Source organism: Labrus mixtus, chromosome 9 (assembly GCF_963584025.1).
Source record: "Labrus mixtus chromosome 9, fLabMix1.1, whole genome shotgun sequence".
In the NCBI taxonomy this organism is placed as follows: Eukaryota; Metazoa; Chordata; class Actinopteri; order Labriformes; family Labridae; genus Labrus; species Labrus mixtus.
In genome coordinates, this window is record NC_083620.1 from 8,675,672 (window position 1) to 8,702,611 (window position 26,940).

General features: G+C 44.1%; 2 protein-coding genes across 2 annotated transcripts; one reads left to right on the forward strand and one right to left on the reverse strand.

The window, feature by feature from the left end:
- The first annotated feature begins 10,071 nt into the window (after positions 1–10,071).
- On the forward strand, positions 10,072–15,225 carry mrps22 (mitochondrial ribosomal protein S22). Its single transcript, XM_061045654.1, has 8 exons — positions 10,072–10,229; positions 11,426–11,583; positions 11,678–11,842; positions 12,649–12,792; positions 13,406–13,489; positions 13,719–13,864; positions 14,138–14,246; positions 14,823–15,225. The coding sequence occupies exons 1-8, from the start codon at positions 10,103–10,105 to the stop codon at positions 14,913–14,915; spliced, it is 1,026 nt and encodes a 341-aa protein (XP_060901637.1). The 5' UTR covers positions 10,072–10,102; the 3' UTR covers positions 14,916–15,225.
- On the reverse strand, positions 15,189–26,715 carry LOC132979778 (coatomer subunit beta'-like). Its single transcript, XM_061045596.1, has 23 exons — positions 26,608–26,715; positions 25,135–25,272; positions 24,924–25,010; positions 23,889–24,015; positions 23,626–23,774; positions 23,175–23,321; positions 22,929–23,028; positions 22,683–22,825; positions 22,352–22,551; positions 22,051–22,161; positions 21,826–21,914; positions 21,414–21,520; positions 21,188–21,331; positions 20,962–21,092; positions 20,594–20,801; positions 20,142–20,252; positions 19,001–19,215; positions 18,806–18,898; positions 18,354–18,534; positions 18,124–18,195; positions 16,785–17,816; positions 16,118–16,679; positions 15,189–16,085 (listed from the first exon to the last, which is right to left on the reverse strand). Exons 1-22 carry the CDS (start codon positions 26,608–26,610, stop codon positions 16,590–16,592), a joined length of 3,678 nt encoding a protein of 1,225 aa, XP_060901579.1. The 5' UTR covers positions 26,611–26,715; the 3' UTR covers positions 15,189–16,085; positions 16,118–16,589.
- Positions 26,716–26,940: the final 225 nt, after the last annotated feature.

Below are 26,940 nucleotides of genomic sequence, written 5' to 3' on the forward strand. Positions count from 1 at the left end.
TCGGAATGTTTTCCCACCGCATGAAGAGGCAACACTATTGGCTGCCCTCTCTGGGTCACGTGACCCGGGTCATGTGACCGAGGAGGACCCGACTGGTGGGTTTGGCATCTGACCGTCGCCGCTGCGGTCATCTCAACCGAACCCAGCCCACGCGGGCCCGGTCCACAGATCCGAGGCCAGAGAGAGAGAGGAGGCGACCGTCAGCCACATCAAACGCCTGGAGCCTCCCACTCACAAGGGGAAACGCAGTCTGCAGGGCCGGAGATACAGTACGGAGGACACGCTGAGGTCACACACACAGATGGACACACACACCCACGTGCATGCTTCAGGGCCTCCATACTGTGCTCTGATCTTCAACTCGGAGATTTACCAAAGTTCTGATATCAGTCCTGCAGGAACATTAAATTCACGCTTCTATCACTGGCTACCAGCTGCAGACATAACAAGGGTTTACCTGGGGCAGATTGAACAGGTGCCTGCTGGGTAATCATCCAAGTAACAAGGTCAATTGCGGCCGATCTGTTTCCAAACCAGCTCGGCTCTAAGTGATTGGTGTTGACAGACGTGTCCAAACATCTCGAATGTTGGCTGCTAATTAAGATTAAACTCTCCGCGGCACTGACAGTGCTGTGATATATGGGTGTAGTGTGTCTGCGCGATGCGAGATGTGTAATTCAGGCCTCGAAGTGAAAGGGTGTGAAACATCTCGTGACATTACACTTTAACATCCACACTCGGCCGTGCTAAATCTTTCAAACGCTGTCCTCCTCACACAGTCCCAACTGTTCTAATGATAATTCTAACTCATTTAAGACACTGGCTTTGCAAGTTTAATTATTGATCATCAGTTTTTACCATGAGAGACACGATAAGTGCCTCCTTATATCGGGGGCAGGACCCCTACCTAGGTCACATTGTAACCCCTTTGCTGGTTGTGAGAGACGATAGACACGACTTTTTTATTTTCTGTCTGTTGAAGAGGAAACTGCCCACTCAGATTGACTCACTTGAACAAATTAAATAACAGATATTATTCTGTATGGCTTAAACGATCAGTGATAAAGATGTAGAACGCAAACGCACTTCACAGTCCTCATGCAGACAAAGACTTTGTTTCAAGTCTCATCATGTTTGAGGAATATTTGAAACCCACAGATGGATGCATTCATGTAACACTATCAATATTAGGAATAATAAAATATACCACAGCCTACAGAATAAACGTGAAGCCATAAAAAGCTCACAAAAAACTAAATGTGAAATATTTGCAGAAATCAGCTGAGATGGTTCTGTTATCAGCTGCAGAGCTCTGACCTTACGCCCTCTAGTGGCCTAGAGGTCAAATTAACTTTGTTTCCAAAGATGTAGGGTGAAATCATTCTCTTCGACAAAATGTTAAATTGTAAATAAACTGCTTAAATAAAAGGACCATATAAAAAAGACTTTTCAAGAAATCCCTAAAAACTCACCTCTTCAACATCGCCTGCAGCCACTAACAATCTCAACCCTCATCCTCCTTCTCTGACTTTATCTCTTTGTTGTTTTGTTTTCTTTATTGTGCTTTGAGTATTTAGAAAAGCACTACAAAAGTCTTATTTATTCTTATTATTATAGACAAGGGATGACAGAATTTGTGACCTGGAATTGATACGGCTGCTCTGTGTGTGTGTGTGTGTGTGTGTGTGTGTGTGTGTGTGTTAATTTAAGACATAGAATAAAGCCTCACAAAGTCACAACACTCTGCCTTTTGCCGGTTTTTCTTCATGAAATTCAAACGACATGTTTTTTCCTCACCGCCATCATGACACTTTATTTTAAGAATTATTTGATCTTGTTTTGTTTTACTGAAGAAGCAGAGTGGGATTTTCCCGCCACAACTTCACCAACCACCGAGGTGCATGAAGCAGCTACACTTTGTAGCATGAAGATCAAGTTTATTCACCAATTAGACCGACACGTTTGGGCTTGTGGCGTTCATCGGGGTGGAAGTAGAGACTATTTATTTATTTGTTGAAATAGGGACAGTGCACAATAAAGTCAAGTCAGTTTGAATATCAGTGTGAAGAGCCTTGAAACAAATCCCATCACTTTAATAGAATACAAAAATCCACCAATCCTGAAACTTTATAAGATTGATGAGATCAGGGTCTGTGTGTTTATTTGCACATTAATAAAAGGTTTCCCGGTCGTTTTTTAAACCTTTTGAATTCTTCAAACACGTTGGGGCCTCATCGGTGAGAGGTCTGATAGTTTTCACTGCATGTGAAAAAAGCAGTGACATGTATACGACTCCACTTGTTCTCCTCCTCCTGGACAACGATAACAACAGCAGCTGTTAGCATCTCGCGTGTAACTCCATTTCCTCCTTTAGCGTCAGCGTCAGAGCCGCAGCCCCTCCCCTTCTCGTACGCCACTCCGCCATGACAGACATGACAGTTATTAATCACCTTTTCTTCCGCTTGTTCCGAACTAGACCCCGGGATGCAGAGGGCTGCTGGTCGGGAGCCGGGGGTCTGCGGCTAAAATTAGAGGCTGGCTCAATCAACAGCCTGATTTAGTGGTAGCAAGTGTGTGTTTGTGTGTGTGTGTGTGTGTGTGTGTGTGTGTGTGTGTGTGTGTGTGTGTGTGTGTGTGTGTAGAAAGCGTGTGAGTGTTGTCTGAGTGCTGGGGCGGATCAGAAGACTGATCCCTCTGGATTTCCTGTTCCTATGGGACTCTGGTTCTGCTCACTGTTTTCCTCTTTTGTTTATTTGCTGTAATTGCTCAATTTCTGATGATTAAACATCCCCCCCCCCTCCCTCACCTCTATTAACAACCCATCATACCTTAACCCCCCCCCCACCCCCTCCTCCACGCTCTTAACACACCCTGAACACCACCCAGTCAAGCAGAGGCGATCTTTGACCTTGTAAAAAGCTTGGCATTAGCTACCTTATCAGTGCCACGCTCCCCCTGTCACCCCGTCTCTAACCGGACCCGGTGTTGAATTATAAAAATAACAAAGTGAGAGTGAAGGGGGGAAAGCTTCGGGGGGCTGCTTCTCACATTGCATGTAAACCCCATAAACCCAGCCGTCCGGGGGTTTAGTTGGAAACAAATGCACTGAGGTGTGTGTGTGTGTGTCTGCTGAGGTCTTTCTGAGGTGTGAGGGCCGCTGTTGGTTTGCATTTCAGCGTAAGCTTGCGGGGGGTGTCATGTGGTCGATGTCATATGTTCATAAAGATTTTTCATGTGTGTCATTCTTTTACATCACTGAGACTACAGGGAGACACTGAGGACGACTATCTACGGTGAAGGGACAAAATAACATGAGATGAATCGCTATTAACTAGTTAATGCTGACAGCCCGATAGTTTAAACCAAAGCAGAGTTAGGGGTCGAGGAAAGTTTTAACCTGAATCTCTCTCTCTGTGTGTGTGTGTGTGTGTGTGTGTGTGTGTGTGTGTGTGCACGCGTGTGCGTGTGCGCGTGTGCGTGTGTGTGTGTGTGTGTGTTTTCTTGCAGGCATAGAATCAGTGAATACAAACAGATGGATGGAGGTCACTGAAGGTCAGTCGGTGCAGGTGAACTCTGCTGCCATCCACGGTCTTACCTCCTGCATTCCCCGAGTTTGACCTTCCTCTCACACTCCGACAAACCAACCACACACACACTCACACACACACACACACACACACTCACACACACTCACACACACACACACACACACACACTCACACACACTCACACACACACACACACACACACACTCACACACACACACACACACACACACACACACACACACACTCACACACACTCACACACACACACACACACACACTCACACACACTCACACACACACACACACACACACACACACACACACACACACACACACACACACACACACACACACATCAATAAGCTTTCTGACTACTTTTATACTCTTAGTTTTTGTCTCATATTGCAGCGGATGTAGGCGTCAGAAGCTCAGATTTTTGTTTCATTCAAGCACGTGAAACTTTTCGTCAGCTGGTTTAAATCATTCTGTTGGAGGAGCCCTGATGGGACAGCGGTTATAAGACAAACACCACATCACCACATCGTCAACCTTTTCTGCTTGTCAGATCCTCCTACTTCTGTTCCCTCTTTTGAAATCTGCATGACATTAAACAGAGAACTAATGAGGAGAGAAAGATGGTTTGTTCTTAATGCAGCAACATGTGAAATGACACTAAGAGGATATGAATCAATCATTAGTAAAGTTTTCAAAATGAAACATAGTTTCCATACAAACCATGACAGTGACGTCCTGCACACAGAGCTTAGAGCTGTGAGGCTCCTTTCAAACTCTTGTCCCTCGTTTGCCCACCCGGGTAGAATATAAAGATGAACTGATACACCTTTTTCCACTGCAGATAAAAGTGCTTTTGAGTTTTTCTTTTGCTTCATGTAAAGTTAGATAAAGAGCCCTGCAAAATGAGTCCTGAGTGCGGAGATTTAAACTAATATGTTAAACGGGGAGGGGGAGAAAAGGGCAGAGGCCATTTTATTGAGAAGCTTTGTTTTTAATGATTCAAAAGATAAACGCTTAAATAATTTCTCCTCAAACTTTCTCACACTTTCTTTTCTCTGATTTATCAAATCAGCTCGAGACAGAGGTCGATGAGACAGTCGGAGGTAATGTCACTGTGCCCTCTGCAACCCCCTCCCTCCCTTGTTCACTCGCTCGCTCCCTCTCTCTCTCTTTACTCCCCCTCACCTCTCCTATCGCTGCGTCTCCTCTGGCCTGCTATCTGCCCTCTCTCCCATCCTGACTCCTCTTCAAAGAGCAGCAGGAGGAGAAGGAGAAGAGGACGAGAGGGGGAGGAGGAGAGAAGTAGGACTGGCCTTGGGAGGGCCCACTCCCAAGCCACAACAACACTGACACACACACACACACACACACACACACACACACACACACACACACACACACAACCTTCACATTCTTCGATGAGCAGCATTTCAGCCACCTGCCTGTCAGCAGCAGCGGTACAGTTTTTATCTTCTTGTCCTTCACAGAGATCATTAGAGAGCAGAGAGTCAGAATGACACAATATTTATTGCATTATTTTCTCTTGATGAAGATGACACCCCCTCTCTGAGTGTGTTTGTTTTCTCTTTGGTTTGTTTTTCTCGTGCACATTTCAATTTTTTCACTTCCTAGTAAATGAAGGAAACTTCAAAGATTTTTGAAGCTTCCATAAAAATGTGTGAATGTGTTCATTGGGCGGCCGTAGCTCCGTCTGTAGGGACTTGGGTTGGGAACTGGAAGGTCGCCGGTTCAAGTCCCGATGCGGACCATAATATGGAAGTTGGTCTGGTAGCTGGAGAAGGAGAGGTGCCAGGGACACTTCCTGTGCACCGAACACCCAACCTCAAGGATGAACAAAGTATATAAAGTAAAAGTAAAAAAGTGTAAATTCAATTGAAAACTTTCTGCATGAAATAGTCAAAAACTCGGCTATCAGGATTAAAACCGAAGGATTGGACTAAAAGAGTTACAGAAATAATGCAAATACAGGAGAGATTACAAAACAGTGAAATAAGGATTATAACACAATAGACGTGCTTCAGTTTCAGATGTAGAAATAAAAACAGCGAGCTGAATTCACAAACGTTAGATGAAGTTATTTGTTCCATCATCTCCTCTCAGAGTCATACATGATTGACACTTCAGCTGTTTGAGGATAGACATCCTCTTCACATTTTCTCTCCCTCGCTTTTTTCTGCAGTCAGACACACACACACACACACACACACACACACAGACACACACACCTTTCCGTTTCACCCTGCGCTGAACTCACTGTGCACAGAAAGTGTAATAAACATCTGCAGCGAGTCATTCCCTGAGTGCCCCACCACCACCGTCGATCGCCCACTCGTTCACCTACCGGCCCACCAACCCCTCTACAACCCCTGCATCCCCTCTCCACGACCCCCCACCCACATCCAGCCCCTCTTCTACACTCGGGTTTCACCTCTCAGCTTCCTGCTGCTCGCTGTCACACTGACACACGGTCGTAACACTCAACCTATCGACCGTCAGAGGAGCAGTGAAGACGTATTTAGAAATACTTGCTGCAGGTACGATGAAGGAGAAATTACTGCTAAATGTTTGTTCTGCTAAAACGTAAAGAACCCACCATGAAGAAGTGACTTTCAGAGGTTATAGCCTCAGTACACCAACAACAACTCCTCCATGAAAAATGTAGACCCAAATTCATCAGATTTATTGAATAAAAGATTTGTGCAGTTTGGATCTCAGACGGAACAAAACAGCCATGTTTAAAAGCGTTTCACAGACTTTTTGACACAATTTTGTCTTCATGGCGCACACTCTAGCGGACCACTGAAAACAGTTCCGCAACCCACTTTTGGGTCACGACCCACCTGATGAGAACCACTCTCTTAGTATGTATGAATCCCACATCACATAGGCAGTTATCCTTAGTGATGCAAGCTGCATTTGTAACGCATCCAAGCAACTTATTCTAGTTTCTGTTTTCATATTTCATCATTTCATGTTCATTTCCATCTTAAATAAATGTACTGATATCCCTCCATGGCCGCAGATAAACACAGTGGACTAAAATAAGTTCATTATATTTCTCTCTGAAATGAAGCTGTAAAAAGATGCAGAAAACTTAAGGAGTACAAGGACAAGTTGCAGAGCCTTGTATAAGTATTCCTACATTTGAAGTTTTCAATATTTTGTCTTAGTAAAACTTCAAAATAAAAGAGGTAAACCGGGGTTTAATGTGGATGAGAAAAACACCAGATAAAAAAAGTTGAACAGCGTGCATTAGATAGATGCATAGATAGATGCTGATGCTGTCTGTCTGTGTGTGTGTGTGTGTGTCTGTGGCCGTGTTTTGAGGGCCCTCAGGATTGCTCGCTGTCAGCAGTGTGACAGCTGTGTACATCTGGTTGTGTAGGGGCCTCTTACAGCTCAATCCACACGTCGTTTCACCGGTGTCTGGGCCCCCGGACTCACTGCCACTGCTCACCTCATTACCGACCGAGCCACACCTCCATCTGTCCGGCTAATATCTAAATCCTCCTGCAGATTAGTAGAGGAGTCGTGGGCCGGGAGGAGGGAGGGAGGCAGGAGAAAGGGGGATGCTGGGGGAGAGAGGGGAAACAGGATCTTGCAGGAAGGCTTTGTGCCGGGCACATGAGTTTTATTAATGATCTGAAGGCTGGCGTGGTGGTGGCTGCTTTTTGGGTTTGTGGCTAATGGGAGAGTAATTGGGGCTTGAGAGTACTACTGTACTTTGTGTGTGTGTGTGTGCTAGGGGATGATTTTGACTGATTCACAGAACACTCCTGAAATATTTTTGAGAAAATGTCAGGAGCTCTGACCCTTGACATTCCCTGAGTTGCTTGTTCACACCTGTCAGTCAAGGGAGGGCTGAAAAATACTACAGCGGGCTGTCAGGAGAAACTCCTCGGCTGTTTGCGTTCACACATGCAGCTCATCCTTGAAAATTTCAGGAAATGTTCAGGAGTTTTCTGTGTGAAAGCACTAACAGATTGCATTTAGTGATTTAGTTTTATAATCTGGAGGGGTCAAGTGTCTTGATTCTGGACATGTTTCCTCTCACAAAGACAGTGAAGGTTGAGTGCTTGGGAGCTTTAATTTACATGTTGCCTCTTATGCAGATTCGTCACTAAAGCATTAAGTCTACAATTTATAAATTCCATAATCGTCCATTAATTACTATTTAAAGATAAGAACCGGGTGCACTGGTGGCCGTGGTTAGTTTGCGTGCCCCAAGTACAGAGAGCATCGTCCTATAAGTGGGCCCGCGTCTGGGTTTGAATCCAACCTCTCTCTCTCACCTCGATTTTCAGCTTTATCCAATATCCTGCTTCTCCAATAAAAGCCTGAAAATAAATCTTTAAGAGATAAGTACTATAATCTAATCCTACATGCAAGAATTGTGGGTCTGTATATCTTCTTAATCCCCATTTAGGAGCTATTACAACACACACACACACACACACACACACACACACACACACACACACACACACACACACACACACACACACACACACACACACACACACACACACACACACTAAATCTGTTATTAACAAATTCTCCCGATCTCGAATTGTTTGTTTTAATCGACTCTGTCTGGTTGTTTTTGAAATAATTAATCTTTTTTAAATATTAATGATAATATATTAAATATATTTCTGAAATAAAAACACAACTGAAAATGTTAAAAGTTCACTGTTGGCTCTTTCTTGAAGTGTTTTCATTGGACTTGTAACAAAAATAAAGTATTTATTTTATTAATTTGTGTATGAAAACTTTAAATTAATTCATGATTATCTTTTAATTAGCTACGTTTAAAACTCTGCTCTTTAAATCAATCTGCTTGTCGGGTTGATTCAGACATGAAGACACATATTCTCTTCTCTCAGATTTTTAAATCTCACACCAGAACATTTTATTTGAAGAGTCTCTTCTGCTGTGCACAGCTGCAGTTTGGAGAATGTTCACAAAACAGCTTCACCACGATCAGTGTACCTGTTCTAATAATGACAGTGAAGGTGATTTAACTTTGATTTTGAGGATATTAGTTTATTTCTTACAACACAAAAATATTGAATTTTAATTCATATGAATTTAAATTGGATAAGATTAGACAAGTTTTAAAACTGTTTCTGGTGTTTTTTGCAGCCTTCTTTGTAATAACATATAAATGAGACTTGTGGTATGAACTGGAAAATCTGACCTTTACCACCACACTATTCCTGTGCAGGTGACTCATCCTCTGCTTTTCTTTACATTTACAGAAAACGATTCTGTCGACAGATATTGTTTTGGTGTTTGGTCGAGCTTGGATGTGATGTGACAATAATGCAGCTTCTTTATAATCTTATGTTTCATTGATTGGTTCACTCGTTGCTGCAGCATTTGGACCTCAAACAAAGTTGCACAAACCTGATGATGTGTTTAATGAACCTTCATAAAGAATTGCAGCAATGATCTGCTACACGTTAAATACTTTTAGGGTCGACTTTTAAGCTGAATAAAAAGAGTTTCACGAGCAGGTAGAGACTTGCAAGGTGCACAGATGAAGTCCACATAATAACAATAATATAACTGTAACTGTGTGCATGAATGCAATGTGTTTGAGTTTGCATTGTTGCATCCTTTATCTGGTCTTATTATGTGCTGATGATTTAAATCCCATCTCTTTTTAACTAAATTATAAATACAGTTCATTCAAATATTCTATCAAATAGGCCCCAGTACGAGTTATTTCATTACTTCTCCTTGTCAACTAAAGTTCAGAATTTATTAGCTAAACAAACAAACATAGAATGACCTTGATTTCTCTGTAATTGTTACACAATATAAATTATCTTTGTTATGGGTATTAGAATAAACAGACTTCATATCTATAAGTCTTTGTGACTGTTTCTCTGTGTGACTTCTGAGCGTTGTTCTTATCGTCCAGACAGGTTTGAAAAGTTATCAGCCAATTTGAGAACACAACGTAATGACAAGTGAAGAATGTGTGTAGTCTACGCAGCGTTGAAGCCATGAAGGAGAAAGTCAAAACAACATGTTAGACTTCGATATCAAAATACAAAATGTATGAATGAAAGTTATCTCTAAATGTCCTCAATGAGGGCGAGTGTTATTTATGCTTTTCTTCAGATTCTCCAGTTTTCCAGTTTTCCTTTATGGTATTACAGTGCCACCTGGTGATCAAACATCAGCTCCAGCTGTCAGCCTGTTGTTAGGTTGACTGAAAGTTAGGCACAGAGAGCATTTCCAGCATGGAGACCAGCATCAAAGAGCCTCCAGAGCCCCCTGCAGTAATAGACGGGTGACGTCACTCAGGCTTCGTCCATTAATATTTACAGTGTATGGTTAATGCTAACAGCCCTTGTATATTTACATGTTAAGAATCCAACCTACAATACAGCTCTGAGGTCTTGTACACTCCAGTACAGTAGGTGGCGCAATGCACCCAAACGTTGCGATCAGCCCATAAACGTCGAGAAGAAGAAGAAGGCGGAAGCTATTAGGTAAAAACAAACATGGCGGCGCTCGGTGCGGCACGGTGCTTATTTCGGAGCTATTCTCGGGTTAAAAATGTGCAAAAGAGCAAGCACATGCTGGTCAAATGTGGCGCCCGGACGCTTTGTAGCGGAACACAAGACACCGGTGAGTTTAAAACGATTAATGCATTTGTTTACGGGTTATTTTCTTTGCTGTAACACTGACCTTGTGGCGTGTTTTAGTGGTCCTCGATTCTCTCCGTGTCAAACAAATCTGTCGTTTTTTAAATTGACTTACAGATTGGAAGCGATACAGACACTATAAGGGGTGTCTAATATTTATTTTAAACCATTAATATGCTTTTAAAAAAACGGCTTTACGGTTTTGGCAGGCTATGTTTCAATAAAGTGTCGTAAGTGCTAACAAGGTAAAGATAGAGCTAGTTACTCTGTGTTACTGTTGCTATGGGAACTAGATCGATAGATGGATGTACAACTGTGGCGTTACAGCAGCAAGTTATTAAGGCAAATAGAACAACTGTAGAAGGTAAAGAAAGAAATGAAATAAATGTATCCATGCAGAATTTAGTTTATTGTTACTTCTTAGTCTCAAATAAAGAGAATCGAAATGAACAAATTAGACAGAGTGTAAAACTGAATGTAAACAGACTTTGCTGGAGGGCAGCTGATGTGTTGAATTGTAAAACAGTCATCATAGAGAGCTCCAGTGATTACATACTGTATGTTGGATACACTAATTAAGTAAAATTGAATGTGCAAACTTCACAGGAGCAGAGCAGGTTACAATATGAAAGAGAGAGAGAGACGGATGACAGGCCTCTGCTCGTCTTACAGGGTTGTAGATATGGGTAGGGGTAGGAAAGATCTCCCGCATCTGTCCTCCTCTGGTCTGTAGGAGAAGGTGCTCAGCGGGGGTTAGGGGGTCCTGCAGGTGGTGCAGAGGGTGGTCAGGATTATCGATAAAGGATAACAGTTTGTTCAGTGTCCTCCTCTCTGTCACCACTTTTAAACTCACAAATTGTTACATGCCTTATATACATTTTATACAAAGACACCTGACTTTCAATACAACTTGTTACCAGTGTTTAAAAAGACTGATTTGTGCGTGGGTGTGACTGTGCGCTATGATATATGCCATCTTAACCAACTTCAGGGACAGTTGGGGTCCCGGGTCTATGGCACCTTTATTTTGGGTGTCGCGAGCTGAGAAGTTTGGGAACCCCTGTTATAGATTAAATACAAACAATGCATGCAAAAAATCTGATTAACGGATAGATAACCTTGATTATTTACATTTATTGTTCTGTTGTTTGTGTTTAACTGGTGTAACTTTCTCTCCAGCCCTCTCAGATGATGCAAAGCCTCAGTTCACCGATCCTTCTGTTCAGGACATTCTCACCAGGATAACTGGCCTGGACCTGCAGAAGGTGTTCAGACCAATCAAACAGGAGCTGAAGCCGCCCACATATAAACTCATGACAGACGAGCAACTAGAGCAGGTGCCACTTTAGAAAAACCACGATAGCACCCTCTTATCACTCACACACGTCATAGTCACATATGTTTAACTCAGTGTCATGTGTTTGTTCCCAGGCAACAGAGTTAGCCACAGAGCAGGCCAAGAAGCTGCTGAAGATGCCACCTGTTCTGCAGGAGAGGAAGCCCATATACGATGTGCTGTCCGTGGACAAGATCCTGGCGGGCACCGACACAGCCAAATATGTCTTCACAGACATCACCTATAACATCCCACACAGGGTAGGCTCATGGTTTGTTTGCATACATGCAACTTCGGATTGGATGGAGATTTTTGTGATGTATGTTGCTGCAAAAATAAACATTGTAGTTCAGGTTTTATAGCAGAAACGAACGCAAAGGTCGTACTGAATAAATACAATTTGGAAGGAAACATGTTATGTTGAAGTGCTGGCTTCTCTGACAACAATGCAGCAGCCAGTATGTCCTCCTTCTAACTTTAGATTCTGGTCTTGAATGCTCTGGATTTGTTTGGACCAGAGAAGGTAGGCGGTTTTAAGACACCCCCCATACGACCGTTTTGGACGCACCTCGGTTTGCCAGATATGAGAGCAGTTATCAGGTCAAACCAACAGGTGTTGCAGCGATGGAAGCGGGCAAGAGAAGTGGTTCAGATAGAAGTGATTGTACCCGACCTAAAAAGCCTCTGCATGTTTCTAATAAGCTCCACGAGCAGAAACGTGCTCAAACTAGGATCAATATTGGAGATGCTTTTGAAAAATGGAGAGAGGTTAGAACACAGAAAGGTTTACAGACCGATGCAGAGCTGGATAAACACTGAAGCTTCAGTGTCCACCACATGGAAACCTGCGTGAGCGGGGGGAGACAGCTCTCTACAATGTTAGTTTAATAATTGATAGGGTTGGTCTACAGCTGTTTTCTTTACCCTTTTGATTTGAACTTATTTTATTTATACTAAAAATTCTAAGAACTAGTTTGATTAAATTATTTTTTTACTCTACTAATAGACTTTTGACTTTGAACATTGCTCAAATGAGTCCCTACATATACGTCCTTATATTATCCAGGAGAGGTTCATCGTTGTAAGGGAGACCGACGGGACGCTGAGGAAGGCGAATTGGGAGGAGAGAGACCGGCTCATTCAAGTCTACTTCCCAAAGGAGGGGCGGAAACTCACAGCACCGCTCATCTTCAAGGAAGAGAACCTCAAGGTGACAAGCTGAGCTTTTTTTGCAAACTTCATATCAGATTGGAAAGTTACATCTCGCCTGTTTAGGTGGAAACTTTCCTCAAAGCTTTTATTTTTCTGTAATTATAAATGTAACAATATTTTTTTTTCATCCAAAAAATGACACTAACAATGCTATCTAGTTAAAGATTAATCTCCTCCAAAACCTGCTCTTTTCTTCTTTGCAATAATTGCAGTTTTATCAGCTGCTGCTCAATATGTATCATCTTAGACACCAACATCAGTTTCAGTCACTGTGGTTTCCTGTACACAAACAAACAGAGAATGTAGCCGGACCAGAAACTGGTGTTGTAACAATCATAGATATCAGAGAGTAGTGAGAGCTACGCAGACACACCAATGCACAAGTATGTAGTACTCACAACGACGTGGATTCGATGCAGAAGCAAAAACCAGGCTTTAGTAAACTCTTGATCTTAAAGTGAAGTGTTCTCTTCTCTTTGAGAGGACTGAGAGAAACTGAAATGTGAGATCTTTGAGCATCAGTGCAGTCCTGAGAAGATGTCTGATCAGGTCTGAGTGAAAACCCCAGTGGAGACTTTTCATTTGAACATTTTCTTCTGTGTGTCTGTCAGATGGTGTTCTCCCAGGACCGCCACGAGGATGTGTTGGACCTGTGCCTGGTCCAATTTCAACCAGACTCCTCAGAATACATCAGGGTGACATGACTGTTATTTTAACCTGATGATTGCCTTGTTACTGAAGTCTGAACACTGTGCAGAGCATGTTAGAGCGTGTAATCACCAAAGTCAGTTTCTGTGTTTGCTTAGGTGAATTGGAAGGGTGTCAATGTGGAGTTTATAGATTTGATGTGAGCAGCCTCACGCTGAGTATCTACAGCGTCGTATTAAATTAGGATCTCATTTGTTCAATGTGCTGTGTGTGTAGGTACATGCAGCCACCTACGAGGACCTGGACAAACACGGCAAATATGAGCTGCTGCGCTCCACCAGGCACTTTGGAGGCATGGCCTGGTACCTGCTCAACGCCTGCAGGGTGGATGGGCTTCTAGTGGACATGCTGAAGAAAGAGCTGTGAGTCTGTGTAGTCATGCATGTGTGTATTTTCAGGAGTTTTTATGCCAGCCTGAAAGGGCCTATAAGTGACCTTTTTTCTGTACCAGCCTTGTGTGCACACTTTTAACTGGATTATTAACAACACAAGAGACTGTCCTTGTAGTTATTATTATTTCTGGAATTTAAATATTTTTTGGCACTCTGACCTTATTTTTATTCGACCTAGTTTACACAGCCAGCCTCTGTGCATATTGGAAAAGCCCTTCACTCAAAGTGTGTGTGTTTTTCCAGTCTCCAGGATGCAGTGAGCCTCGTGTCTCTGTTTCACATGGTCCACCCCCACAGTGAGTCAGCCCAGGAAGCTGCTAACCAGCAGGCCACTGGCACCGACCTGCTGAAGGTGAGAACTCTGAACCTTGACAGAATAAATCTGCTGACTAACAGCTCTCTTCTTTTAACATTTTGATTCACTGTGCTGTGTTTATATTATGCATAGCCATCTGATCTAGAAGTTGTCCAGGTCATACAAATCGTGACCTCTTGGGTATCAGAGTAAATCAGGAGTTAGCGTAGCTCCTGAGAGGTCAAATCAAGGCCACCACATCTCAGGTTTCCCCTGTAAGAGGTTTGGGTTTGTCTCAAGTGTGGGAACTGCGGGGCCGAGCTCGGGACACATCAGGTCTGATTAGCGCTCGCAGCTCGTTGGCCTTGAAGCAGAAGGGACTGACATTCAGAATGACAGCCATTTAATGTGCGAGGTTAGCAGCAGGAGACACGGGTGTGTCTCCTTTCATAGGAGGCCTCTCGTTTGGTCACGCTTGATTGTGGAGCACAGACTTAGCTGTGTTTTATTAACGTGCTACTAAAACAATGAATACTGGGATTGTACTTTTAGAGGTTTTTGCTTGGCCCCTGCTGCACTTTACTCACCTCTCTGTACTTAACTCTGCTGACCTCTGACCTTTCCCCCCTGCAGATCTATGCCCAGAAGGACTCCCAGAGGTCGGGCTACATTGAGCTGGCCCTGCAGGCGTTTGAACAGCTTGATGGGAAGAGCTCTGCTGCCTGACTGGCCCGTTTCTGAATAGTTATATTCAAATTATTTTGTGTCTTTAACCAGAGGAGAGGATGGAAAGTGGCCTCCAACATGTGAAATGCAACAAGTTTCCATTCTCTCACTGTTGGGGTCGTTGTCAACATGCTCCTCGGGTTAAAGGAAAGCTTTGTACTGAAACCTCATTGTGTCAAAGCTGATGTGTTAGCTGAAATCATGTACATAAACAAATAAAGATCTTTGTACTTGTGTGACATGTTGTTGTTGGAGTTAAAAAGTGAGACAAACTGGATAAAAGATGATTTTATTCACTTGTTTAAGTTCACGCAGTACCATCCATCATTTCAGAAAAACACACTCTTGTTAAGGCACTTGTAACAGAAATATTCTGATGTCCTAACCAGGTTATCTTTCTGACAAAGTTAAAGCACGAGTCCATGCCAGGTGTAAGAAGTAAATATGCAACTGTCATGGTCACCACAAAGAGATGCTGTGTGGAGAACCTGAAACCCCCTGTGACCCCAGGATGCATCCTTACCTGTATGTCGCAAAAAAAGCGACCTATTAAGACATTCAAAACAGAGAAGCAGTAAAAGACTCACCACAAAAAGGGCTTGTTGAAACCTTTAGCTTGTTCAGAATCTCTGTCTAATACAGTCTTTTTATAACAAAATAAAGAGGCATGGCATTAAGAAGACACAGGCAGCCTTTTCCCAGATCCAATTGATCAAAAATACTGTTCTAATCCAGCATGAATGTGAAGAGATAGATGGATGAAAGACACCCTGGTCAACAGCGGTGATAAACTGTGAGGTATAGGAAGGAACTGAGGTACTGAGGTGAAATCTTAATTATTTTTCAGCTGGTGAAGCAGAGAGAAACAAGGCACATATCACAGACTGAAGGCGTGCTCTGACCTTCATGATGGGTGAAGTATTAGAACAGTTCAATCTTTCTAAAAATCACAAACAAACACCTCTCCATTTTTTCTCCTCATGTTCCCTTTAACATTAACTTGGCCTTTAAGTAACACCGTCTGGAATCAACTGAATGGAGGTTAACGTTTGAACAGTTTGGTCCCACACTACCTTAACTTAAAGGTCACATATTCTCCTCCTCTTCAACCAGTTTAAATAAGTCTCAGAGCTCCTCAAAACGTGTGTAAAGTTTCTTGTTCTAAATCCACTCTGATCCTGTATTTGATCATGCCTATAAACCCCTCTATTTCAGCCCTGCTCAGAACAGGCTGTTTCTGTACCTTTAAATGTAAATGAGCTGTGTCTGACCACGCCCCCTCTCTGGAAGGGCTCTGGTGTACTCGGGCTTTCTCGCTCCATGTCCTATTGTTTACGGTGAGAAGGCAGACTCAGAGGGCAGAACAAACACCTAGCTGTGGGGATGTCACTCACCTGGGGGAGGGGTTACTGCCCTTTGTGATGTCATGAAGGGAAAATCTCCAAACGGCCTGTTTGAGCACACATTTTCTGAAAAGTGGAGCAGGCAAAAGACGGAGAGGATGGACTTTTCTCATCATTGGGGGGTTTGTAGACAGACTAGAGACACTTATTAGTGTTAGAGAAACATGGTGAAGTGGAATTTGAATAATATGTGACCTTTAATTCTTTCTTTAGCCTGTTCACAGCTTTGTAAACGAGTCTTTGGTGTTTTACAAACTTGAGATATCTCCTCCTATTCCATCAAGAAATCCTCATCCAGGTTTACATCTGAGGTGTCGATGTCTTCCAGGTCAAAGTTGTCCAGATCCAGATCATCTAGGCCCTGCAGGGAAAAAAAAAAAAAGGAGATGTTGAATTAAAGGAAGCGTCACAACAGTTATTTGTTTTATTTCATGATGAAACTGATTGCATAGTTAGTGACGTTTACCTCATCAACCATCTCATCCTCGAGGTCCTCTGCTGGTTCCTCAGCTCCCTCAGGACTTGCCGCCTCCTCCTTTGCTGTGTTCTCTGCGGGAGCCACTACTGGGGTTAAAACCTCCGGCTCAGCCTGTCGAGGAACAGCGGGCTCCAGTTTGTCCTCTAGCTGAACCAGGAGTGCTGGGATTTGTTCTTCCTGCTTTGGTTCTTCTGCTGGCACTGGCATTAATACTGGCATAGCGTCTTCGAGAAGGTTTTGCAGAGGATCAAGGGCCAAATCTGGAAACATTTGGACTGGGGCAGGCAGATCTGGCTCTGGATTGTCTGTGTTTCCAAAGCTGATGAGCTCCTCCACTGCTACAAGTGACGATTCTGTGACGGTCTCCTCTGCTGCTGTATCTGCGAGGGTCGCTGCTTCTTCTGAGGTGATCCCTGTAGCTTCACCAACAGGCTTTATCCCAGGAGCTAAAGCTTCTAGATCATCTTCATCATCTGTTAGACCGGTGCTAACCAGGGCATCCTCTATTACGATGGCTTCTGATGCTGGTGTGTCAGAAACACAGACGTCAGCTGCTGTAGAAACTTCCTGAACATCTGTCTCAGCTAACGATCCGACATCAACAGGACTGGACTGCACCATCTCTGACTCTTTTGGGATGGAGTCCAACATGTCTTCAGCCACAGAGACTAACTCCTCCTCTAAAGGAGTGATGATGTTGTCCTCCACACAAGATACAGAGTCGGCTTGTTTTGGTTCAACATGCTGTTCTGTTACATCGACAGGCAGGGGGGATGCTGCTGCTGGGGTGGATGCTTCTTCTGCTGCTGCTTGTAAAACAGGATCAATAATCTCCTCTTTTATTGAAATGGGTTCTTCAACTGCTGCTGTTTCTTTGGGTAACTCCTCCGTCACGTCTTCTATTTCTTCCGCTGCAGCCTCTGTCTCCATTTCCGTCTCTGCAGGTGCAGCCTCTGTCGTCTCTGCAGGGGCAGCCTCTGTCACTGCTGCTACCATGATGCTCATGTTCGTCACAGCTTCCTGTTTCCAGAAAATGTAGGATTACAGTTCAAGGCAGGATAACATTTCACAAATTGACCTGCATACAATACACATATTATTGCAAATATTTTTCTTGTCAATAGTTGAAGGAGTTTTGGACATTTTCCTTGAGTAAAAATACCCATAAAGTCCTGTAAAAATGGTTTGTCAAACGATTACATTTCATCTGCTAAATTTCTCATTTTAAATCTCAAGTTTGTAATTTCCATTGTGGCTGGTCAAAGGGTCAGTTTAAAGGAGTGGACTCTTTTACTGTGTTACAAGAGGTACAGGTTTCTGTCCTCACCTCTAGGTCAGCGAGCTCTCCTGTAGGCTGAAATCCTGCAGATTCCTCCAGAACATTACGGTCCTCATTCGGCTGGAGAACAGAGAAAGAAAGTCCAGATGAACTCAAAAACAGACTCTTTTATTGAACAACATCTGCAGCAACAACCTTGTTTGGGACACAGTTCAGGATAAAATAACTCCTCAGCTTATTCAAGTTTTTAAGGTATAGTTCCTGGGACTTCCACTGACCATGATGAGTGGGTATTCTGCAGCAGGTCTGACCCCGATGTGAGTCTCCTTCAGGTACTGCTCAGCCAGCAGGGCTTGCTGGAGGCCGGGGAACAGGTTGCTGTACTGGGAGGGGTCAGCCAGAGCATCTGCTGCCTTCTGGTTGACCTTGGACAGACTCTCCTTCCACAGCTTCACCACCCTGGAGGGGCGAACGAGTATAGAGATTATGAGTGACGCATAGTGTAAATACACACAAATATATATGTATATATATATCATCTCTTTTACTAAAGTCAGTCTGGACTTTGTCGTCCTTTGAGGAAGAAAGCAGATATTTAATACACATTACAGACAAACTGCAAAAAGTACGACGGACATATATGATAATAGGATTAGTGCACACATGGACAGTCAGTGCACTGGATTACAACAGCCGGCACATGTCGTGCACTCGTTAAAAACAACGTCACCTTGTCACATGGCTGGGCAGATAGGTCCTTGCCAGAAACGCAGCTTCTGGCAACCGATCTGTTTTGATGAGAAGCTCCAGACATTTTTCCAATCTGTGCAAACACAAAAGAGTTTTGATTAGAAAAAGAGAAGTTTCATGTTACATTGAAATTTGAGCAGAAATTCCCCGCTCCTCTTCCCCTTGCTTCACTCACCGTCCCTGCATGAAGTAGGTGAGGAAGGCCACGTTGGTCTTCCCATCCCTCTCCGCCCCCTCTGCCAATTTTCCGACCATGTTGGCGTTGCCCGAGGCGGTGGCCAACAACAATAATCCCCCGTAATCCTGAGCTTGGTGCAGACACTCCTGGGCCAGGCTAAACTGGCACTTTGTCGTGGCCAGCTCTGCCAACTGCTTCCATTTCTGCTCGGACTGGAGCCGCCGAGTGTCCCGGTGCCAAAGAGACAGGAGAGAGGATTATCACAAGAGGAGCAGCATGAACTGTAACTACACACCCAGAAGTCACAGTTTATTATTTCTGTACAATACAAACATTATTAATCCAACAAATGAAAAAAATAAAAAAGAGGACTGGCTGCAGACCAAGACGCACAACAGGCTAATTCAACTTTTAATCTTCCTTATCACCCCCAAACAAAACTACACAAAAAATACAACAAAAGATAGAATCCACGAGTGCAGAGGATGCTCTGGACAAGGAGATGTTCTACACAGTTTCAGCTGACTTTCATATTCAGACATCTATTTCAGCTTTAGAGTATAAGGCAGAAGAATCGAGCAGAGATAGGCTGATGTTAGGACATTCAGCATCAGCACTATTTGGACATGCACAAAAAAACCTGTTCATAAGTCTACTAAAACAGGGCGCCGTACAGCCTAGCGGTTAGGTCGTGCATCCCATGTACAGAGGCTATAGTCCTTGTTGCAGTGGCCATGGGTTTGATTCCAACCTCGGCCCTTTGCTGCATGTCGTCCCCCTCTCTCTCTCGCTGCCTATCTGATAAAGGCAAAAAAAAACCTAAATCCAGATATTGATACCCCCCCTCGGATGAAATAATTGTAATTTCACTGGTGGTTTCTGACTTTTTCATCTCGCACCATCAACAGCTCAAATTTTACGTTTGTTCAAATCTTATATATGACCAAATATCTGCAAAACTAATGACATCATCCACCTCAGCTGTGCTGTGTCTAGTGCTAATCAGCACATTAGCATGCTCAGGATAATATTTCTGTGGACCAAATGCATGATGACAAAATGAAGTACATTCAGAGAGAGTCAACATTCAGTAAGTTTGTGTGTGTGTGTGTGTGTGTGTGTGTGTGTGTGCTCTGACCTCAGCCTCCAGGGCCAGCTGGTAAGCTGTCTTGACCTCCCCGAGCTGCAGAGCCAGCTCAAACTTGTGTTCTGGGTCCGTGGACACAGCCAGGGCCTGCTGTCTGAAACCCTACACAACACGGGGAAACACAATGAAGAGCTTGAAACATGTTGTTCTGCGGTATTCTGCGCTCTCATCTGTTTCTATGTAAAGCGCAGTGGCCAAGAATGGAAGATAGGACATGTGAAAGTATGAATGTGAGAAAGGGACATGGCCAAAGAGACTGCGTGAGAAGCAAAACCAATTTTGTTTTTCTCTTTAAAGAAACACACAAGAAAATGGCCAAGAGGGTTTTCTCCATCTGGCTGCCTGATGTTCTAAATTATGCATTCATCCAAATCCAGAATTCATGGTCTGTTCGAGCAGTCAGAAAAGCACGGAGCTGCAGAAAAGCTGCTGGGCGCACATACCTGTTTCTCCAAAAAGTGGGCGACCCTGATCCTCTGCTCCTTGGGGATCGTGGGGAGAACCTTGTCTGCAGTGTTGAAGTCCCTCCTCATGACGGCCGTCTGATATTCCAGCACCGAGAGCAGCAGGGAGTAGCTGATGATATTCAGCTCCTTGTCTCCCAGGTAGAGGCGGTCATCCTTGGGGATGTAGCCCAGCAGGTACATGGTCCTGCACATAAGAAAGATCATTTACGGTATTTCCTATTTTAGAAATGAATAACAAGAGAAAGGAGCGCAAAGCATGCAAAAGAAAACGACGATAATTCAAAATGTGTTTTCTGGTTTCAGGCACAGCCAATGAGCTACGAGATGCTCAACATGGATCATACCTGTCCAGGTGAGCGATGGTGATGATTTCTCCCCCGACATAATAGTTTAATCTGTTCAGAGAGCTGGTGTAGATGAAGCAGTCTCCAACCCAGACCCCTGTTTTGACCACCTCTGAGACCTCCCCCAGGACCTGGGGACACAATGACAAAAGGACTAAAACATTTTCTGCTCTTCATCACGTCTTTCAATCCTCTCAACATAAATACACTGCTATAGGGCACTGACCTCAAAGGCGTCCTCTATCCCATCCTCTGTGATCGCTTCCTTGGACTCCTGAGCTGCCGCCACTTTCTCCGACAGGAAGCGCAGCACGAAGAAAGAGTCGCTCGTAGCAATACACACAAGCTCGCCAGAGTCGGACCAGAAGATCTACAGACGGAGGGATAACAGATTATGAGACGGCGACTGATGGACTGCTGGAGAAGTGCGATCCAAAGACAGCAGCCCTCACATGTTTGGGTTGGATCTCGATGCGGCGGATCAGCTCTGCGCTCTCCCAGTCGTAGAAGGCCAGGCCACTGTTTGACCTCACTCCCAGGAAGAAGCCGCCAAAGATACCTGCAGGCAGGTGGGACGCATTAGCATTAAAAACAGGCATGCACAGTTTCAACTTTTCAACCCAAACATTTCATATTTAACGATAAGACGATAACGAGTTGGTATCACAGACGTAGAGAAACACAGACAATTATACAATTTACAACAGAAATAGGACAAGTATGAACTTGTTATAATACGTGTGTGTGTATTTCAAAAAGGAAAAGTAGTACAGCGTTGTGAATAATAAAGAGCACTCAGTTTAAAATTGTTCACATTATGAAGTTCAATAAAAATGTAAAAAAAGAGAAAGAAACGCAGCTCACCGTCAGCCCCAAAGTCCGGCTTGAAAGTCTTCTTCTCTTTAAAGTTCTTAAATATTTTAACCATGCTGTTGCCTTCTCTGGTGGCGTACCTACGGAAAAAAAAATGACACTGAGCTTAGTCAATCTTCTTCCGGCTATGGTGTACAATTCAGCAAACTCAAAACGTATTTCCACGTAAAGTGTGGAAAGGGTCCAACTCTCCAAAGTTTAATGTTCAGCACTTACTGCGAGGAGTCGTGTGCCCATATGAACTCTTGAGCTGAGCCGAAGCTCTTGTTTCTCAGGGCCACGGCGGTGTAAATGATGTACTCCCCATCTCCACACACCACCACAAATCTGAGAACAAAAGACGGATAGACTATGTTTCATTTTGAGGCGATACAAGAATCATCAAGAATGCACCAATTTTTTTTATTTTTCAGTAGCTCAAACCAGTAAATTAAAATGAATGCTGTTTACAAAAAGCAGTGATACAGGAAGAAGGAGAAAAGGGAAGAACATTTTGCACCCTCAGCGCACGTCTTACCTCCCGTTGGGGCTGTGCTGGATGGTCTGCGGGTAGATCTCGCAGCTCCCCATGTCTTTGAAACCCAGCGAGAGCCTCTCACCGTCCCTGACCTCGGCTTCTCCCATGGCCTTCAGGTTGGCCTGCTGCACCTCGGAGTGGCGAGCCCACATGACCTTCCCACTGGAGTCCATGGACATGGCCGGCTCCTCCCGACCCAGCTGAGACAGAGAGCAGGGGAGGAAGGAGTGAAACATAGAGAATGTAGATGTGGAAAAACTTCTGGTTTCAACAGGTGAGCTAAGACGAAGACAGCGCCCTGGTAGATAAAGTAGATAGCAGCTTAGTTCACCTTGATGATGATGCTGCCTTCATCGTAGCCCAGAGCCACACTGTTGGAGCCCGACTGGCCACAGATACACCACACCCTCTCCATGCCGTAGTTCAGCGTGTTCTCCAGTCGGTAGGTGTTGGAGTGCCAAACTCGAACGGTGCCTATCGAAACAGCCAAGAGGTCGTTATTATTATATTAAAGCAATGAACTGCAGCGATTTGAAACCACAGGCCGCTTTGCTCTGTTTGTTTTGCTTGAACCTACCGTCCTCAGAGCCCGTGAGGATGATCGGCAGCGCCGGGTGGAAACGGACGCAGGTGACATTCTGGGCGTGACCCTCCAGAGTCTGAACACAGGTTTTGTTCTGAAAGCGAGAGACGTTCAATCATGACTTAAAGTTACTGCCTTTGTGTCCTGTTACAGAAAACAGCCGCAGATTAAGATTCATTAAACTAAACACAATGAGGCCCGATGGCTTCAGCCTGGAGCTTTTCATTCTGTGTCTGGTACCTGATAGTCCCAGATCTTGACCAGACGGTCGTCGGCTCCTGATATGAGGTAGGGTTTATCTCCTCCGCTGTAGTAGTCGATGCAGTTCACGCCCTTCTCGTGGCCCTCCAGAGTGAAGTTGGGAGTCTTGGAGCCGAGCTGCCAAACCTAGAGCGAGCAGAACGAAGCCGTGTTTATGTCACTGAGTCGTTGTGATTTAGGAAATACTGAAAGCAACTGAGGTGTTTATTGAGATGATTCAACACCTTTATCTCAAGTGTGATCGATGTTTTAGGCTAAGACTACATTTCCCATGAGCACTGGTGCGTCTGGCTGTGACATAGCCCCGCCACTCCCTCCTTTCTTTCACTGTAACCTTTATATGAACTGGAAGAACGGCTCCTTCTTCTGTTTGTGCCCTGAAGCAATCGCCCTGCTGTGTGTGTGCGTGTGCGTGTGTGTGTGTGTGTACCTTAATAGTTCTATCCAGGGAGGCACTGGCAAACTGGTTGTTGTCTTTGGGATTGATGACAATCTCCATGACGTAGTGCGTGTGTCCCTCAAAGACTTGGCTACACGACCACTTCCTGTCCCAGTCCCACAGCTTGATCAACATGTCATCTGAAAACACACACACACACACACACACACACACACACACACACACACACAGTGTTACACAACATTTCACACGCTGGCTTTATGTGCTAATGCGAGGAAGTAGTTCTTCCCTACCGCTGCTGGTGAGGATGTAGGGCTGTGTGGGGTGGACAGCGATGCAGCGGATGTAGTCAGCGTGAGCCTCAAACATGTGAACCCTCTCCAGAGTGTTATAATTGAACACACGGATCAGCATGTCATCCTGGGGACAGATACAAACATTCACAAGGTCATTTAAACCGTAAATAACAAAACACAGAAAACCTCAGATTTAACCATAGTACAAAACATGGACATGGAGTCTCAGTGACGTCACCCTTCGGTTTCTGAAGAGGCATTATGAAGCCTGACATTCGGTGTTTCCTTGGCAACGATAAACATGTTGTGTCTGTCATGGCGGCTGTAACGACTAGACACTTCCCATTGCAACTATAAAATTACAGATTTCTCTTGCTTTGAAAACAGTTGGAAACATTAGAGCCAATGTAAGAACTCAACAACTAATTCATTTGTTATTAATTTTGCAGCCAGCCTCAAGTGGACACCGGAGGAACTGCAGTTGTTGTGGCGCTTCTGCAGTCCCGTCATTCTTCAACACTGAGGTTGCCTCTTGGATTTAGCCGACGATGGTCACCATCGCTAAAGGTGTACACACCCGTTCAGAATAGTCACATGGCGGTTATTTTATGGCTGTCTTATGTTTGAAACATTATGACTAGTGACAACGTTTGAGCTCCCCACACCAGTCCAGTGTCAGATATGCTGTTTGAATTCAACCGTGCTTTTATTTTGAAATACAGTAAGTCCCTTCCTGTAGAGTGAAGGTTAGGACAGGACGTTCAGCACAGAAACAGGAAGTGGTTAGGGATCCCAAAGTGACATCAAACAGTTCAAAGGAACAGTAACAAAGGTCAATGTGTGATGTCATAAGGTGGATATGACTTTGGACTCGTCAGCTGATCAGTCTGAGAGTTTGTTAAAAGTGAAATGAGACATTCAAAGATGCAGCAGAGTCCTTCTTTTACATCACTGAGACTACAGGGAGACACTGAGGACCACTATCTAGAACACACACAAATATTAGAGTATCAACTTAGGTAGAGTACTTACTGCTCCCGTGATGACCCAGTGTTTCCTGGCTACAAACTTGGCCACTCTGACGGGCAGGTCGCACAGCTCGAAGGTCTTCACCATCGCCTAAACATGCAGGGTTCAAATCAGACAAACACTTCACAAACTGAGCTCACAGCAGATAACAAAAAGCGGTGATACAGACAGAACAAAGGGCGATTAGAGGAATGTGGAACACTTTGATAATGACCTGTGACTCATGGTTCCAGACCACCACTGTGCCGCTGTACAGGCTAACCACCATCCACGGCTCAGTGGGGTGCAGATCCACGCTCTTCACCCGGTCTGACCGAGCGGTCAGCTTCCGCTTTATATCCAACCGCAGAGGCTGAAAAACAGAAGAACGACAGATTATTACGTTAAAAGATAGACAGAAGATCGTAGAAACACTCATTCAGAGAATCATCAACCTGGTGTAGGGTTAAAGTTGTAACCACTGTGGGTGGATTTCACCACCACAGCACCCCTGGGTGGGGTTACCAGGGCACCTTAAAGCTGTGCATGAATACAGACGGAGCAAACCTGTGAGGCTAAATACTCGAGAAGACGTTCTAGGGTGGATTGTTGAACAGAATCCATTTCGATTTGGTGAGTCTGTGTCCTTCAAGAAGGTAGTCGTAGCTTCAGTGTTTAGTCAGCTCTGCATCGGTCTGTAAACCTTTCTGTGTTCTAACCTCTCTCCATTTTTCAAAATCATCTCCAATATTGATCCTAGATCCTAGACCCGTTTCTGCTCGTGGAGCTTATTAGAAACATGCAGAGGCTTTTTAGGTCAGGTACAATCACTTCTATCTGAACCACTTCTCTTGCCCACTTCCATCGCTGCAGCACCTGTTGACCTGATAACTGCTCTCATATCTGGCAAACCGAGGGGCGTCCAAAACGGCCGTGTGGGGGTGCCTTAAAACCGCCTACCTTCTCTGGTCCAAACAAATCCAGAGCATTCAGGACCAGAATCTAAAGTTAGAAGGAGGACATACTGGCTGCTGCATTGTTGTCAGAGAAGCCAGCACTTCAACATAGTATGTTTCCTTAATGTCTGATCATATAGTAAGGTCACTTTATTATTTCACTCACTACACATCTTACTGATTGGTCCTTTAATGTCATATTCCTGTATTTCGTTTACAATTTAGCATGGGATTAGTTGTAGCCTGACACTTTAAACTAGTAAAGCAGACACATTTGTAAAAACGTGTCGTTTTTCCGGTTCTGGAGCTTGTTGGTGAGGGGGTGTGTCTGCTGATAGACTACTGCCCATTCCTTATTTGATATGCATGCCTGAGTCAGACAGACTTGGTCCCTTCAACTCAAATCACGTCAAGTGAGCAGATGTGGCGTTTTCATGGTCTGCTTTTAGAGGGAGCAATGTTGAAACAGTTTTTTTTTTAAAGGTCTAATGTGTAGAAGTAAGTGTGACCTTTCTCTGCAAGTTTGAAATGTTCCGATCATAACATCTATGCTTGTTAAAAGTCTGTTGGTACACACAGTATGTTAGCAGTATGCACCTCCTACACGACAGCCGATGTTATGAATGGAGGTAAAAGTTTGTCTGTAGTTGTAGCACGCAGACAGACCCGCGTGCCACTGACGAGACAACAACCACACAGCGAAAACACAAACAAAACAAAGTTCTAGTTTTAAGTTTGTTTGTTCTGCCTACCATGTCTGAACGTCACTTGGTCTCTGCAGAGTTAGAGACCGGCCTCCCTGCTGCACTTGTCGAGCTTCTCCTGTAGAACAACAATCGTGAACGTTTTGTTACGACGCGTGCACCGAAGAGAACAGAACCACTTCCGGTTTTTATTTTCACAACAAAAGTTGTCTCCCTCCTCGTACACTTACACCTTAATATTTCTCTGCTTGTACATCATATTTAACAGTTTTGTGATTTTTTTTACAGAATTTTTATTTGATTTAATTGATCCCCTTTTCACATGTGTCTCTGTACATAACATCTATTTTCAGCCCAGGCTGTTATTTAATTCAGTCTGTG